Here is a 17435-nt window from a genome sequence, read left to right as displayed (position 1 = left end):
TCTACATCTTGGCTCTGGCGTCTCATCGCTGCGTGACCTTGGATCATTTGTCATTTCTCTCAGTTTGGTCTTCTTGCTTGCAGAGCTAAGACAATGTTGCCCACCTCACCTAGTTGTTGTGCTGACTAAATGAACTGATGTGTGAAAGTTATTGGTGAATTAAAAGGCCCTCTACTGATTTTAGGCATTATGATTGTTTGTACCATCATTGTCATCATCATTCTGACATTAGCATAAACTCCACAAAGCCTTTGCCTGACATTAAAGCAACAGGCAACCCTGAAGTGTGTAACATAGTCTTTTATAGTGATAAACAAAACTGATAATTTGCCTAATTGTCTAATGAATGGCCCTGTATAACGTTAGGTGATTTTATATCATTACTTATGACAAATTGCTTGTGTTAGTCAGCTTCTCACCACTGTAACCAAAATACCCAACAAGAACAACTGAAAGGAGAATAAGTTTATTTTGGTTCATGGTTTCCAGTGTTCAGTCCAGGGTCCACAGATTCCGTTGGTCTGGGTCCCAAGTGAGGCAGAACATCATGACAGGAGGGTATGGTAGAGGGATGCTGTCCCATTTATGGTGGCCAGAAAGCACAGAGAGCAAGACTGGGTGCGTGCACCAGGGACAGGCCCCCAGTGACCCACCTCCTCCATCCATGCCCCACCTCTGAACATTCCTGCTTTTACACAGAGCTTTAACAGGGACATCTCATATCCAAACCCTAGCATTGCTTAAGATGACATTCATTTGATGTGTGTGTGTGTGTGTGTGTAGAGAAGGTTTAGTATTATTTTTTTGTTGTTCTAAGATGATTTAATCAGCCATGATTTCTGATCCACTAATTTTTGTTCTTCCTATTAGAAACCAGTGTGTTTCCGGGTGTCTCCTTTCAGGCAGTGCTGCTTACAGCAGGCTTCATCATTTCTCTATGTGCAAGGTAATTCAGATTTTATTTTCATGCAGCAGTATTTCATAATTAATGGAGTGTAGCTGATGATTTCCTTGCCTTATTCCTCAGAGCATTTTTAGGCAGCTCTGTGGTCAAGATCTGCTCATGTATGTATCATGGTGTCTTTTTTTTATCTCTTCCCTCCCTCCTCTCATCCTCTAGCAAAGCACATAAAAGCCAGTGTGTCTCGCTTAAAATTGGATTCTACCATGTGTATCCTTTGTGTAAAGTCTCAGCGACTCCTACTACAGATAATCCAAGTGTCCCTTCCCAGAATCCGAGAGCACTTGAAGTCCCCAGTAGTGCACTCCTTTTTTCCAATTGTAATTTTTTTGTCCTACATTATGTTGATCTAAAAAAGAATAATCAGTAAGAGATTCTCCAAAGAATAACAATGCATCAGGACTGGCAGTGTTTCGATGGGAACACTTGTGCCATCATCAACTGAACATATTCAAATAGATGGAGGCCGGGGAGGTTTTTAAAGGCAAAAATGAAGAGGATAACAGTCGATATTTTGAAACAATAATCTTTGACCACAATGGCTAGTAGTAATGGTGACGTTAGTCTGAAGTTGAACAGAGTTCCTGGACAAATGTCCATAAGAAGTACTTTTTTTGTATAAGATTGTGTCTTGTAGTTCTGGCAGAGTGTTGTGATAATTACTACCAGGCAATCATGCCTAGGGAACCTTGCTTCCTCACGTCCCAGCTTTGTTTAACTTTTGTTAGAGTTGACACAAGTGACTCCATCTTGATTCTGACAGCATTCACAGTCCTTTTACAGATGAAGGGTCAGTTTCAGGGAAGTCCACTCAGAGCACGTGGGACTGCAGCTCCTTTCTGACTACAGCTGTCTCTGCTCTGTTGTCTTTCCCCTGTGTCCTTGCCCTGGCTTCTTTCTTTGCCCAGCCACTGCAGGACAGTGAACAAGCCCCTTTGGCCCTAAATCTAGTCATGCCTCAGGGCCTTGGCACTCGTTGTTTCTTCTGCTTAGCACAAGTCTTGTACAGACAGCCTCATAACATGTGACTTCACTTCTTTGTGGAATCTGTTCAAATGTCACATCATCCTGGGGGCCTTTCCTGACAACCCTGCATGGGCAGCACACCCGTTTGTCACACACACTCCTTGCTTCACTTTTCTTCAGAGCCTTGACCACCACCTCCCTGTCTTAGGTTCACTTCTCTAAATATTAATGACCTACCTGTCCCTTCATGAGTATGAGTGACAGTGTCAGAGATGCAGTGTGCCTCCTCCACTTCTGAACCCCAATGCCAGGGGCTTGTCAATATTTGCTGGACCAATGAAGCAAAGACGTCTGGTCCGGAGCTTTGCAGTCCTCACTCTTAGCAGATGCTGCCTTCTCTCAAGGGCTGCCACTCAAGGGTCAGACACCTCGACAAGCTGCTTTTTAAACACCAAGTTCCAGATCCTGTCCCTGGAGACACTGATTTAGGTCTAGTGAGAAGTGGAATTTTAAAACAAGTTTCCCAGTTAATTATGAGGTTTGAGAAGCAATTTTAGAGTACAATGGGACCAAGAGAACAAGAAGGGGGAGGTCCTAGGGTTAAAAATAAATTTGCAAAACTCTGCATTGTGCGTCCCACGTTGGAAGAGCACAAAGCGCTCTATCAGAACGGTGGCCCAGAGAGATGGCTCAGCAGCGGGATTATTATCGTGTTTCTTAGGCTGATTTATGTGAACCCTCCCTGCTTTAGAGGTAGAGCTTTACCCTCCAACCCTGGAGGGGTGAACTGTTTTTAGAAACTAGCTTCCAAAAATGGAGTAAGGAAAGGGGAAGGGCAACTTCACTGTGGCAACACCTGGCCAAAGCCACCTCGGGTGCCTGGGACAATGCACTGGGCAAGGCACTCCACTCTATGGTCCTCCAAAACCCAGTCATGTGAAACTTAGGCAGAGAACCCAAACTAGGGGATCTTCTCCACATGATCTGAGCAGTTTCACTCAGATGGAGGTCATTGAAGCCAAGCTGCCACAGCGCAGAGCAACCAAGGAGACCTGATGACCAAACACAGTGGGGAAGGCTGGATGGGAGCCTGGAACAGGAAGGGGAAGTAGGGAAATTAGGACATTCAAATGAAGCGTGGAGTTAATAGTCAGGTACCAGCGTTGGTTCTTTAATTGTGATGAATGCAGGATAGTATATAAGATGCCCGTAATAAAGGGAGGTGGTTGAGAGACACCTGGGAGCCCTCTGTACATACTATTCAATTTTTCTATTTATCTAAATTATTATATAAAACAAATAACTCAATAAATGGGCAAAGGAACGAAACAGACACTTCTCCAAAGAAGAAATATAAATGGCAAACATATATGAAAAAAATGTTCAACATCTCTAGCAATTAGGGAAATTTAAATCAAAACTACATTGAGATTTCTTCCCACTGCAGTAAGAATGGCAATGATCAAGAATACAAATAATAATAAGTGTTGGTGAGGAATCTGAGAAAAGGCACAGTCATACATGGCTGATGGAACGGAAAATCAATGACTCTGGAAAGCAGAGTGGTGATTCCTCAAAACACTAGAAATGGAACCACCATATGACCCAGCGATCCCGCTCCTCAATAAGTATCCAGTACAGCTCAAATCAGCATACCGTAGGGTTTCAGCCACATCAATGTGTATAGCTGCATAATCCATAATAGCCAAGCTATGGAACAAACCTAGGCGTCCTTCCGCAGAGGGATGGATAAAAAAAATACGGTCTATACACACAATGCAGTATAACTCAGATGTGAAGAAGAATAAAATCATGGCATTTGCTGGTAAGTGGATGGAACTGGAGAACATCGTGCTAAGTGAAATAAGCCAATCCTCAAAAGTCAAAGGTTGAATATTTTCTCTGATATGTGGAAGCTAATCCAAAATAAGAAGAGAGAGAGGAGAAAGCAGAAGAAGAGGGCCTGGAATTCCATCAAAATAGAAGAAAGACCAGTGGAACAGAAGAAAGGGATGGAGGGGGAAGGAGAAGGGACATGATAAGAGGATATCAGTGGAATAGCTCTGACCTAACTCTCTTATGTGCATATATGAATATACCACAGTGAATCTCACCATCATGGACATCCACGAGACACTGATTTAAAAAAAATAGTTTATTTAAGAATCATTTAACAAAAGAGCTAATGATATGAGCAAAAGCATGAATGTGGCTTTTGGATATGTTGACATATTACTCAGCCATGAAGAAGAATGAAATCTTGGCATTTTCTGGTAAATGGATGGATCTGGAGAACATCATGCTAAGTGAAATAAGCCAGACCTAGAAATTTAAAGGTTGAATATTTCCCCCATATGCAGAAGCTAGATTAAAATAAGGGGAAAAGGAGAGAATTCCATGAAAATAGAAGGGAGAACAGTGGAGCAGGGAAGGGGATTGATAGGATTGATGGCGAGGAAGCAGAGATGGGAAAAGAGAGGAAGTGTGGAATGAAATTAACCAAATCATGCTATACATATATGAGTATTCCACGGTGAATCCCACCTTTACATATATCTATAAAGCACCTAAAAAACAATAAACACTGGAATACTGGAAGACCAGTAGAGTGGAGAACAGAGGGCAGGAGTTGGGGAGGGAAAGAGGAAGACTAGGGATTGAAATGGAGCAAATTATATTCCATGCATGCATAATTATGTCAAATGAGCCCCACTATTATATGTAACTACCCTGCACTAATAAAAGCTCTTAAAAAGAAAAATGAGAAAATATATATCTCCAACAGCATATTTGAAATGGTTATATTGAAATAAAAGAAGTTATGAAAAAAAATGATAGACACAAAGTCTGTAGGATGACATTTATGTAGAATTCAATAGAAGATAAAGCTTATGAATTATTATAGATGTAAAAATAGTGGTTAAACTGGAAGAAACAACAAAGGAACCTTCTAGGTTGCTGAATATATTCTATATCTTAATCTAGATAGCATTTACAGGGGCTTATGTTAAAATGTCAAAATCAAAATGTGCAATTTTTATTCTCTACAGTGCATACGTTAGAGCTCAGTTTAGAGAAAAAAGTTGTAGAAAATCATAGAAGAGATATTGGAAAAGACAGTCATCAAATTTTAATCATGAAGGGTACTGGGTAGTGGCTTTTTAAAAATGACATTTTCTTCTCTTTTGTACTTATTTTTTTTAATCTTAAATAATTTACATTTTGAAAATCAAAATCACCAAGGAATTATTCTTTTCTTAAAAAAATAACTACCCTGAGATACAATCACCCATCAGATTGGAAAAATCCAAATATTTGATCACATATTTTTGGCAAGGCTGGGAGGTAGCAGATGCGCTTCTACATTCCTGATGAAATTTTTAATCATTAATACTTAAAATCCCTTAACTAGGGCATTTTGACAATTTCTTTGAAACTTAAGGATGTCCCATTTGACTAGGCTATATTCTTCCTGGGAATTTATCTTGAACATACAATAGTACTTGTGAAATATTTATAGAATGCTGTTTGCTGTATCTTAAAAAGTTTCTTATTTTATTTTGGTATTTATTTTTTTTAAGTGTAGTTTTTTAGTGCACTCACAAAGTTATGCCACCATCACCACTTCCTAAGTCCATTTAATCACTGAAAAAAGAGCCCATAGCTGGGCATGGTGGTGCACCTCAATAATCCTAGCAACTCTGGAGCCTGAGACAGAGAGCAATCCAGGTTCAAGGCCAGCCTCAACAACTAAAATAATTCTCTGTGCTTCCTTAGATGAATGCTCCTCCTCCCTAAACTCCCAGAAACCACTTATCTGTTTGCTGTTCCTATAACCTTATCTTTTCCCAGAATTCTTTAAGAACGTAGTTATTCAGTATGTAGCCTTTTTGCCTTACCTTCTGTCACATAGCAAAATGCATTTAAGATGAATTCATATTGTTGCATGAATTAATAGCTCATTCCTTTTTATTTTTATGGTAAATCTAGAAGTAACCATTGCAAAAAATAAAGCAAGGAAAAGAGGATAAGGGGTAGAAATAAAAGCTTGGAATTTACATTGAATTTTACTCCACGTGGAACCATAGTTCTCCCCACCACTCCTGTCTGCTTTCACTTCCTTACTTTTCCAGAAAAAAAAAAAAAACTTTCTCTCATAGGGTATGTTGTTAACATATGATTAATGCAGAAATCTTTTCACCTTCTCTGCGACACATCCTTCTTGTAAGAAGAGGTACCAACCTACAGCAAGAAGAAATGTGTCATTCTAACAGCCCAGTTCATAGACGTACCATGGATTGTTTATATATTCACCTGTCGAAAGCATCTTTGTTGCTTCCAGTTTTTGACAAATTTGGATAAAGTTTTGACAAGAAAACCTTTTCTTTCTTTCTTTTTTTTTTTTTTTAATAGAGACAGGGTTTCAATTCAGTTGGGTATGCAGTAGAGAGAGTGATTGCTGGGTGACAAGAGGAGCTGCTTTGCAAGAAATTACCAAACATCTTCCAAAGTGTTGTGCCACTTCACTCAGATCAGCAATGAATGAGAGTCCTTGTTGCTCTGCATCTGTCTACGTTTGTTATTGTCATTTTGGGGAGCTTTAGCCATCGTCATAGGTATGGAGAGGAGTCTTGCTGTTTTAATTTGCATTACTCCAATGACAAATGACACTGGGCATAGCTTCTTATATGTATTTGCCATATGAATACCTTCATTGGTGAGGTGTCTGATGTCTGTTCAGATCTTTCACCCATTTTTAAGTAGGTTGCTTTATTATTATAGAGTTTTAAGTGCTCTTTATATATTGTGATTAGAATTTGTCAGATATATTATTTGCAAATATTTTCCACAAAACTATACCTTGTCTTTTCACTATCTTACCAGAGTCTTTCACAGAGAGGACTTTTAAAAATATTTTTTCATAAAATCCAATTAATTGATCTTTTTTGAGAGATTGGGGACTTAGTGTTGTATTTAAAATCTTATTGCCAAACACAAGGTCACATAGTTTTTCACCTTGTATTACACTAGAAGTTATATATTTTTACAGTTTACATTTTAGTCTATCATTCATTTTAAGTTGGATTTTGTGTGAGATATGGTAAATATGTGGAGGTTCATTCTTTTGCATGTGAATAACCAATTGTTCCAATATCATTTGTTGAAGAAACTACTCTTTCTCCATTGAATTTCCTTTGCATTTCTGCTAAAATCAGTGGCAAAGTACCCTTGGGTTGGATCCCCAGTACTACACACACACACACAAGTTAATTTACTAGCCAAGCATGGTGGCACATGCCTGTAATCCTAGCAGCTTGGGAGGCTGAGGCAGGAGGACTGTGAGTTCAAAGCCAGCTTCAGCAACTAGTGAGACCCTAAGCAACTCAGCAAGATCCTATCTCTAGTTAAAACATAAAAAAGGGCTGGGGATATTGCTCAGTGGTTAACACCACTAGGTTGGATCCTCAGTACAAAAAAAGAAAAAGAAAAAAGTAAATTTTACTGCATCCATATGGGCCTATGTCTGGGCTCCCAGTTCTCTTTCGTCGATTTATTTGTCTATCCTTTTTCCAATACTGAATCTGTATTATTGTAGTTTTATAGTAAATCTGGAAATTATAAGTCTATTTAAGTCTAAAAGGCCATCTTGCATGTTGGAAATGCATAATTACATGCTAAGTGGCAGCGATCCTGTTGTTTCAGATGGTGGATTGGAGGAGTATTATCCAATGTCTTCACGTGCATGCTGGTGATAACAATTGCTTGTAAGTAACAGTTTTGCAAACTGCTGCTCTGATTTCATTTGAATTTTGGTCATTTAAATTATTTAACAATGTTTCTCCCTTCCGCCCCAGATGTTGTCCAGTCATTGTTCCTCAGCCTCGCCAGCTATTTCAAAGCCACCGCCCATGCCTGGTGAGTGTTGCCTGCACTGTTCTCTTCCTCTGAACAGAGATGCCAGGCTGGCACCTGATATCTGAGAATGGTTTCTGCTGAGTAATAGTTGGCAATGACTACATATAGAAAAGATCCTGATTGTTCTTCCTGAACAATACTTTCAGTCAATCTGATAGTATCATCCCACCTCCCAAATTCTTCCATCAAAATTGAATTAATTTTTAAGGCAGAAGGACTTAGGAAATAATATGAAAATAAGTGACCTTTCCAATGATTTTGAAAGGGGCTTTTAAAGACTCATAGCCCTGCACTTTATAAATACCCACTTTAAGAGACATTTATCTTATGTTATTCCAAACAGCTGGCAAACTGCCCACTAGATGTTCTGTTATGAACTGCAATTCCTCTGCCGTCACTAACCCACTAATGATGCCCCTGTGTGCTGGCTGCTCTGGTGCAGCATATTTCAAAGGATGAGATGCTCTCAGGACTCTAGACAGTCCACACTGTGCCATCCCACTGCAAGACGGCCCATGTCAATTACCTTCTCCCACAGCTTGGAGGTGGAGGTCTGCAATTCAAATTAGTTGATTGGTCTTTGCTCCGGACACTGCGATTCCCTGTTTTTGAAATCTTTGTATTAAATGTGAAATCAAAATGGGATTGAATGAAGATTTATTTTGTTTACCACTCTGAGCAATATAGATTTACTGACACTTTGAGTGACACTTCCAATAATTTCTAGGCCATTCAGGCATCTTGGGGGCAGTCACTGATAGAGCTAAGTTTTGTTTAACCTGATAGTTAGGAAACCGGGTCTGGGAATCAACAACAACAACAAAAATTCTTATTCTAAAACCCTTGCAAATTAATGACCTTTGTGTAAAACTCTTCTAAGATACCCATGTTCCTTCCTCAGACTGCAGGTTTCTTTCTAAATCTATGCACAAGCTCTAGGTATGCCTGACCCTGACATTCACCGCAGGTCTGTGCTCAGATCTGTACACAGAGGTGACCATGAATCAGGACTAGACTACCAGAAATGAATAGTCAAAAGATTGTCATTCAAGATCTGTATTAAAACCTGACTTCCAGAAGAGAAACCATGATCATAGTTTGTCAGACAGTGAGACCTGTATGAATTCCTTCTCTCTAGCTCTTTAGATTGGCTTGTACAAGTAATTAGAAAGACAGTTATCATTCTGTAGGGAAGCTCTAGGTGAAGGCAGAGTTTCTCAAAGTGTGCATGGGACTGTTTGTTCTAGAACCAGCAGGAGAGTTGATCTAAATCACAGGGTCTGAATCCTGGTTCCAGACCTTCTGAATCAAAGTTTGGGGGTGAGGGAATGGTCTTCATTTTTAACAGACTCTCCAGGAAATTCTTTGATCATTAATTATGAGAATCTTGGGAAGACAGTTCCTAAAATGCTTTATTTACCCCCTTGATTTCTGAAGTAGCAGTTCTTAACCTGCCAGATCTTTACTGAGAATTAGGCTCTGTTCTATTCTACCTGGGATGCCCAGTTCAGCTTAGCTGAGATTCATGGAGTCTCTACTATGGATGACAAGGTTGCAAAACCAAGATATTGGCCAGGCTTAAGAATTCAGAGTCTGATGAGAGTAACACACATGTAAAGGGCAAGATAGAGTTGAATTCTAATGGTAAGTGCAAGTGTGAAGCTGGCACAGAGGCCAAGGGAACAGCAGGAGGGAGAATTCTCTACACTAGCAGGGACAGGGATTGCAGGCTGGGAGGGCTTCCTGGAGGAGAAGGCACGGTTCTCTACAGGTTACTCAGTACCTTCTGCTGCTTTGAGCTCCTTGCTGTTCTCTACTGAAAACAGCAACTCAGGACCACATTTATTTCCTACATAAGCATTTTCATCTACAGCCTCACTTCTAGAATAGGATTTCTTCTTTGATTATTTATGTACATAATTTGACTTCTTTCATCCCCTCTCCATATTTTCCGGTTTCCCACCCACCTGGCCTTGTATACAACACATTCTTGCATTTGAGATCTGTGGAAAAGGACTGTTGACTCCCATTTTTGTATTCACCCCCGTGCCTTGAAACTCATAGGCACTCCATAAATATTCATCAAATTGAAGGTATGCACAGCATCATTTCTTGAAGTACTTCCTTTATAGCAAGAGCTCTGTGCCTGCATATTAAAGATTTTGCCAGCCTCTTTCTCTTACATAAACATATCCAGAGCTAACAAGCCAAATACATGATTATTCATACCAAGAGTCAAGGAGGACTCAAGCCTCCTCTGACACCACTGAGGAGACTCTAAGGAAGTGGCCGGTGAGCACCGAGTGGGGTTCAGTGAACAGGAGCCCAGCAGCCCTCCACGCCCTTCCTGCTCCCTGGGAGCTCAGAAGAGAACAGCTGCCTCTTCTTCAACGTTTTGTTCTCCTGGGGTCATATCCCGTTCCCTTCATTGGGAAATTCTATTCCAACTGCCTTCTTCTTTCAGTTCAAAGCCTGCCTTCGTGGGGCTGTTTATCTTGTTCACCAATGTCAGGAGCATCCCTTGAAAATAAAGACGCCCAGGTATCCCCTGTCGCCAACACTGTGTTAGCTTCGGGTGCACGTGTTACATGTTTACCACCTCCTAGTAACAAAAGGAGCCCCATTTGTTCCATCCACTGTTAGATAGAGTAAGTAATTTCCAAATACTTGGTGGGTGAATGAATCAACTTTAGGGAATGAAAATGCAGGGGAAACCCACAGGTATCTTCTAAGCTGTTCTATTGGGAGTGGACGAGAAAACAGGAAAGCGTTTATTAACTAAGTATCAAGCTGGATTTAGGGGTGACAACCTCCCTGGTCTTTCAGAGGACAGAACATCGAGAACTTGGGAGAAAACAAAAACAGAAAGTTACTTTGAGGCTCCATCCAGTCTTCCTAGTTGTGACTATTTCAACTAGTTTTGCATGTGTGTGATTAGACATCGCATTTCCTATGCATGTAGATGAAATATGCATTTCTTTTCTCCTTTCTCCAATCTAGGTTTGCCAGAATTTGACAACCATTTAGGAATGCCTCTGATGAATCTCTTGCATCTGAATATCCGGAAATTGTCCAACTGGCAGTCTGCTTGGAATTGACTGTTATATTTGCAAGGGAGTAAGCAGCTGGATGATGGAGGGGGAAAAAAACAAATTTGGCTATGGGACTTCTGTTTAAACCCTCAGTTTCCCCTCACAATAGTAACATGCTTATGAGAATCATATGAATTTGCTTTTCCTTTGCGAACACTGGTGGTTGAAAAGGAAAGGACGAGGGTGGGTGAGAGAGAACAGAGCGCTGGAGTGAATGGCCCTGTCATTCCCTCAGGCCCTGGTTCTCAAGCTTTAATTTTCACTGGAGAATCCTGTGTGGGGCTTGTAGAAGGGTGGATTCCTGGGTGTGCTAGCCGGTGGGAACCTGTGCCTTACTGTCCTGCTTTAATTGGCCACTGAAAATAAGTTCATGTAATCAATTCCAGCTGGGAAGTAAAGAAATGCAGTTTGCACATTCAGTGTCACATTGTGCCAGTTGGTCCTTCTTTCCACACCGAAACTTTCTGTCCTCTAAGTGGGTTAGGGACATTCAGTTGCCCACCAAGGTGACCTGGACCGACCTGTAACAAAAGAATATCACCGTGTCTTGGTTCGACTGGGAAAAGGCTGAATGTCCCATGTGACACTGTAGATGTCCTCAACACCCAGCAAAGGTCTGGAGTGCACACCTTGGGAATCTGAGGCGTTGCTGAAGCCTTTGTCAAAATCCACTGTGTGTTTGATTCTACAGTCTCACTTATTCATCCACTTAGTAAATAGGTATTTAGTCCAACCATGTGCTGAAAGCCAGGCTTGCTGGTGTTGACAACAAAGAAGACAGATGAGGCCCTGCACCTGTGAGATGATGTGTGTAGGTAGGCTCCGGTCACTCTAAAACAGGTGGGTCAGACATTTTTAAAAGCTTTTATTGTAAAAATACAGAAAACAAGGTTAAACAAAGTGTGAATTAATAAATTATTATAGGGAAAAGACCCTTTTAAGAATCAAACATGAAAAGAGACAAAACCTAGCTAGCCATATGGCAGGCTTCAGGTTTCCTTGGAAAGCCCCACCCTGGGAACTCCCACTGTCCTTATTTCCATGGTAATTACTTCTGTACCTTTACCTCTATTCCCTCTCCACTGTGCACCCTCCAGACCAACACACAGCCCTTCCTGTTGTTGGCTGGTTGGTCTCACGTGTCTTTGAGGTCTCTTTAGTGCATTGGTTCCTCCACCAACCTCCACCCCGTCCCCAGCCTTTGAAGTTTGTTTCTGATGGAAACTGGATCCTCTGTCTTGTGCTCTGTCTTGTGGCTTCCTCAGCTGGAGTTTTGCGGGTTGCATTCCTGTGGTGAAGTCCAGCGTTTCCTTCAGTCTCCCACATTTCCTGCCAATGGATGGTTGATTTTAAAGCTTCATCATTTTTAGTTTTGGGTTTTCGGGGGACAACTTTTTCAAGGGTGGTGTCGAAGTCTTCATCAAAAGGGACACAGTATCTATGCCATCAGTAGCCATTTCTGCTCAATGCTTAGACCTTTACCGTTTTAAGGATGGAAAAGTGATGAAATTCTAGTTCAACTATATCTTCTTTATTGATTCGTGGGGCTGTCTGTACAGGGAAACATCTACTGTCTGATTACCCAGTGTTCAGATGTTATAGGAAAGGGAGCATGAATGCCCACCTCTCTCCCCTTATTTACCTTTTTCAAATCAGAGTTAGTTCCTTAGCATCTTTCAAGGGTGGTGGGATGGTATGTGTGATCATTTTATATGTGTGAAGGAATTCTGGTTCGTATGTAGATTTGTGCAGAAAGTATGCCTCTCAGCTTCCAAACTCTGCATACTTTATCCCTCAACAAGATGCCAAAAAGGTTGGGAAAGTAGATCAAAGTGTGAAAAGAATCCATAGAGAGTAACTCAACTTTTAAAATTCAACCAGCTTTTTTTCTTTTCTTTCTTTGTTCTTTTCTTTTTTCTTTGTTTTTTTTTTTTTTTTTGAGAGCATACTACCTGCAAGAACTGAGCCAGGGACACAATGCTTTAAGCTGGGGGCTGCCTGCCTTCAGGGAGCTTGCTGTCCAGTAGGGAAACAAGACTTGTGCGAAATGAGAAGGGTGCTTCCCGTATGGCCCATGGTGGTAGGAGGTGCTAAGAACTGCAGCCGGCTCCCAGTCACCCAATGTCTTTGTCAGTTCCGGCTGTGATAACAAAATACCACACACTGTGTGGCTTTAATAGCTAACATTTCTTTCTCATAGTTCTGAAGACCCAGAAGTCCAAGATTAAGGCACTGGCTGAATCTGTCTAGTTAGGGCCCTCTTCCTGGTTAACTCTATCTGGTGAGGGCCCTCTTCCTGGTTTGCTGATGACCGCCTTCTCCTCACTTCTTCTCATGATGGAGAGAGAGACCCCGGGTCTCCTCCTCCTGCTGTAAGGGTACTAATCCCATTCATGGGAGGCCCATCCTCATGACCACATCATTTACCAAAGGTCCCACCCGCTAATCTCATCACATCAGGGATGTGCCAACGTGTCAGGTTGGGGGAGGGCATAAACAAACCACCCCTGGTGTGTGCCAGTGCTGGTAGGAGATGTACCATCTGCTGAATGAAGCATCACTCTTTTGACTGATACAGGTCATCCACAGACCTTCATGAGAAGTATTGTTCTGTTGTTCTTCAAATTCAAATATTTTACAGTTGCTCAAGCTCATTCATCCATACACAAATTTAATCAATCTTTGCAACTATTGATCGCCTGATAGTTACACAGTATTTTCTAGGGACCCAAATTTCTTTTTAATGAAGTATTATTCTACTCTCAAGGAACAGATGTCAGCAGACAGAGAATTGGCTAAGCATATGATTTCAAGTGTCAAACATGTTTAAGAACTGAAACATTTTTTCAAGCAGCATTTACTAAGTCAGAATTTTCAGTAGTTTAGGTGAGTTTTTTCCTCTGCATTGATGAGAATTGTGGTATCGTTGCCTCTTCTTGAGAAAGGTGAGGTATGGCAGGAAAAGCCAAGTATCAAAAATGGGGAGAAGAAAATGTAAAAAACTGTCACCGTGGTAATTAGCAAACAGTGGGAGAAAATGCCTGGGACTGCTCTGGCCATTACACACTGCATTTTGTAGATGTAATTAATGTTCACACTCCTCGATGTTAGGAAAACAGACTAACCTCCATAGTACGTGTAGGTCTCACCCAGTCAGTTGAAGGCCTTAGAGCAAAGACAGAGGCTCCTCCAGGAGAAGGAATGCTCCCTTCGGACTGCAGTGTAGACATTCTGCCTGAGTCTCCAGCCAAGAGACTCAAGACAGTGGCATCTCTCTTATCTGAGTTTTACACTATCAGCTTGCTCTACAGATTCTAGACTTGTACTTCCCACAGTCCTATAAGTCATTTCCACAAAATCAATCTCCCTCTCCCCCACCCTACATTTATTTATTTATTTATTTATTTATTTATTTATTTATTTATACACACATTCAGTATATTGTATTAGCTAAAGGTTTCCCCAACACAGATTCAATAGGATATATTATATAATATAACTGTATATAATATATAACATAAAGAGAATATAATTCAATAACATATTATGACCAATAAGATATGATATAAACATAGTATGTGATATATAATATATATTTATAAGGCACATTATAACCAATAATATATATGATGTATATAATATTAACTATAGATAATATGGATACATATATCATATTGCTTTTATTTCTCTGGAGAATCTAACAGAGCAGGTATGGAAATTAGCATTCTATACATTTGATAGATAACCATAGAGAGGTTAAGAAACTTTCCCAAGGGTTCCCAAGAGGGTAAGTGGGAACCTTACGTTTCACATCCAGATCTGTCTGCCCACTGCCTTTGCTTTCCCTGCTGTGGACTGATGCTGGGAAGGGTAGTTGAAGGGCATGTGACCTTCAAGATCATTACATGAGCTGTTCTTGCCAGAAACGCTAATGCAGGCGAGAGTTTTCTCCATGAAGCAAAAAGACTAAATAAAAACAGAGTTCCCCAGGATGAAAGATTAGTCAATATATATATATAAATTAATAAATACAGTTAATCACATAAATAGAATTAAGACCAAAAACCACAGTATCATCTCAATCAATGCAGAAAAGAATTTCAAGAAAATCCAGCAATCATTCATATTAAAACAGTGAAGAAGCTAGGGATAGAAGGTACTTACTTCTAAACTCAGGATGAAGACACTCATTCTCACCACTCCTATTGAACATTTTCCTTAAAACTCTAGCCAAAGCAATCAGGCAAGAGAAAGAAAATCAAAGGGATATGAAGAGGAAAAGAACAAGTCAAATTATCTGTTCACTGATGACATGATTTTCTATTTAGAAGACCAAAAAAACTCCACAGAAGACTTAAGACTTAGACTCTTCTAGAGAATTGATAAATTCAGCAAAGTATCAGGATGCAATATCAACATACAAAAAAAAATCAGTAGTTTATTATATGCCAATAGTGAATCTGCTGAAAGAAATCAGGAAAGCAATTCCATTTACAATAGCTGAAAAAAAATACTTAGGAATAGATCTAATCAAGGAGGTGAAATAACTCTACAATAAAAATTATAGAAAACTGAAGAAAAAAATTTAAAAAGACTTAAAAAGATAGAAAGACCTTCAATGTTCTTGAGTAGGCAGAACTGATATTGTCAAAATGGCTGTATTATCAAAAGTGATACAATGCAACTCCCATCAAAATACCATTGAAATTCTTCACAGAACTGGACAAAAAGTCCTAAAATTCACATATAAGAATAAAAGATCCAGAATAGTCAAAGCAATCGTGAGCAAGAAGAGCAACATTTAGAGACATCACATTACCTGATCTCACATTATATCAGAGCTATGGTATTGGCATCAAAATAGACATAAAGACCAGTGGAATAGAATAGAAGACACAGAGACAAATCCACCTGGATGAAGTCATTTGATACTAGAAAAAAGTGCCAAAAACATCCTTTGGAGAAAAAACAGCCTTTTAAACAAATGATGCTAGGAAAATTGGTCATCCATATGTAGAAGAATGAAACTAGATTGCTATCTCTCATCCTGCACAAAAATCTACTCAAAGTGATCAAGGACCTAAGAATTAGACCAGAAACACTACAACTGCTATAAGAAAGATAAGCTCAGCAATTCAAAATATTAGTGCTGACTTCCTTAACAAAACACCTAACGCTCAAGAAATAAAAACAAGCATCAATATGTGAGATGTCATCAAATTAAAGATCTTCTGCACAGAAAATGAAACAATTCAGAGCATGGAGAGAGAGCCTACAGAAAATGGGAGAAAATCTTTGCCAGGTACTCCTCTGATTGATAGGGAATTAATATCCAGAATATGTAAGGAGATAAAAAATCTTAACACCATAAAACAAATAATCAATAAATGGTCGAATGATCTAAGTAGACATTTCTTAGAAGAAATACAAAGAGCCAATAACTACATTAAAAAAATCTCACCATTAGATATCAGGGAAATGTAAATCAAAACAATAATGAGATTTCATCTCACTCCAGTTAGAATGGCAATCATCAAGAAGACAAATAGATTATTGGCAAGGAAGTAGACAAAAACGTCTACTTATACTTTGTGGTGGGACTGCAATTTAGTGCAACCATTTTGTAAAACAGTGTGGAGATTCCTTAAAAGACTAAGAATGTAAGTACATATGACCCAGCTATACCACAGCTTGATATTTATACAAAACAAGTAAAATCAGCATACTCTAGTGATACATGCATACCAATGTTTGTAACAGCTGTAACAGCATAATTCACAACAAATTAAGTTATAGAACAAGTGTAGGTACTCACAACAATTGACAAATGGATGAGGAAAATATTATATACACACACACACACACACACACACACACACACAATGGAGTTTTACTCAGCCATGAAGAAGAATGGAATTACATCATTTGCTGATAAATGGGTGGAACTGGATGATATCATATAAAATGGAATAAGCCAGACTCAGAAAGTCAAAGGTTAAATGTTTTCTTTTATAAGTGGAAGCTAGAGAGAGAGAGAATGAATTAAAAAGGAGATATCACAGAAATAGGAGGGAGACCAATAGAGTAGATCGAGCAGAATGGGGAGAGGGAGAAAGGGAGGAAGGGGAAGGTACCGGGGAACGAGGTTGATCTAATTATGCCCTTGGGTATGCACAGTCTCACTATTATGTATAATTTTTTTATTGGTATATTGAATTACAACACACCAATAAAAATAAAGCCAACTTTCCAGGCCAATCCTGACCTTTCCTTTCTTCTTGCACCTCAGGCTTCTCCCATCTACTTCCTCAGAGAACTGCCATGATTGGAATGCTGTGCAGAACAGACGTCGCCTGCCGTTGACTGGCCCACGGAAGGGCCTCTGCCTTCACAGGCTGTGCAGCTCCAGCGGTTTATTATAAAAGCAGCTGCCCATTTAACATTGCACCTGCCACGTGCCAGGTGTTCCCCACTCTACCCATAACCCTCATGGCAGTCCT

General features: G+C 39.9%; 1 protein-coding gene across 10 annotated transcripts in view; it reads left to right on the top strand.

Moving 5' to 3' along the window:
• Tmem71 (transmembrane protein 71) overlaps nucleotides 1–11354 on the top strand; it is a 35626-nt gene extending 24272 nt beyond the window's left edge. For 4 of the 10 annotated variants that reach the window (XM_048802158.1, XM_048802157.1, XM_048802156.1 and 1 more), the window contains exons 7-9: nucleotides 871–946; nucleotides 7631–7692; nucleotides 10844–11354. In XM_048802158.1, coding sequence (XP_048658115.1) covers nucleotides 871–946; nucleotides 7631–7692; nucleotides 10844–10941 — 236 coding nt within the window. In that variant the 3' untranslated portion in view covers nucleotides 10942–11354. Of the gene's footprint in view, nucleotides 1–870; nucleotides 947–6340; nucleotides 6544–7630; nucleotides 7693–7782; nucleotides 7844–10843 lie in introns of those variants that run through there. The other 6 variants (XM_048802161.1, XM_048802159.1, XR_007347252.1 and 3 more) reach the window with 5 other exon arrangements.
• Nucleotides 11355–17435: the final 6081 nt, after the last annotated feature.

The sequence above is a fragment of the Marmota marmota genome, unplaced genomic scaffold (assembly GCF_001458135.2).
Source record: "Marmota marmota marmota unplaced genomic scaffold, marMar, whole genome shotgun sequence".
Lineage (NCBI taxonomy): Eukaryota > Metazoa > Chordata > Mammalia > Rodentia > Sciuridae > Marmota > Marmota marmota.
Note: the sequence above shows the minus strand (reverse complement) of the source record. Positions and strands in the feature narration are given on the sequence as shown.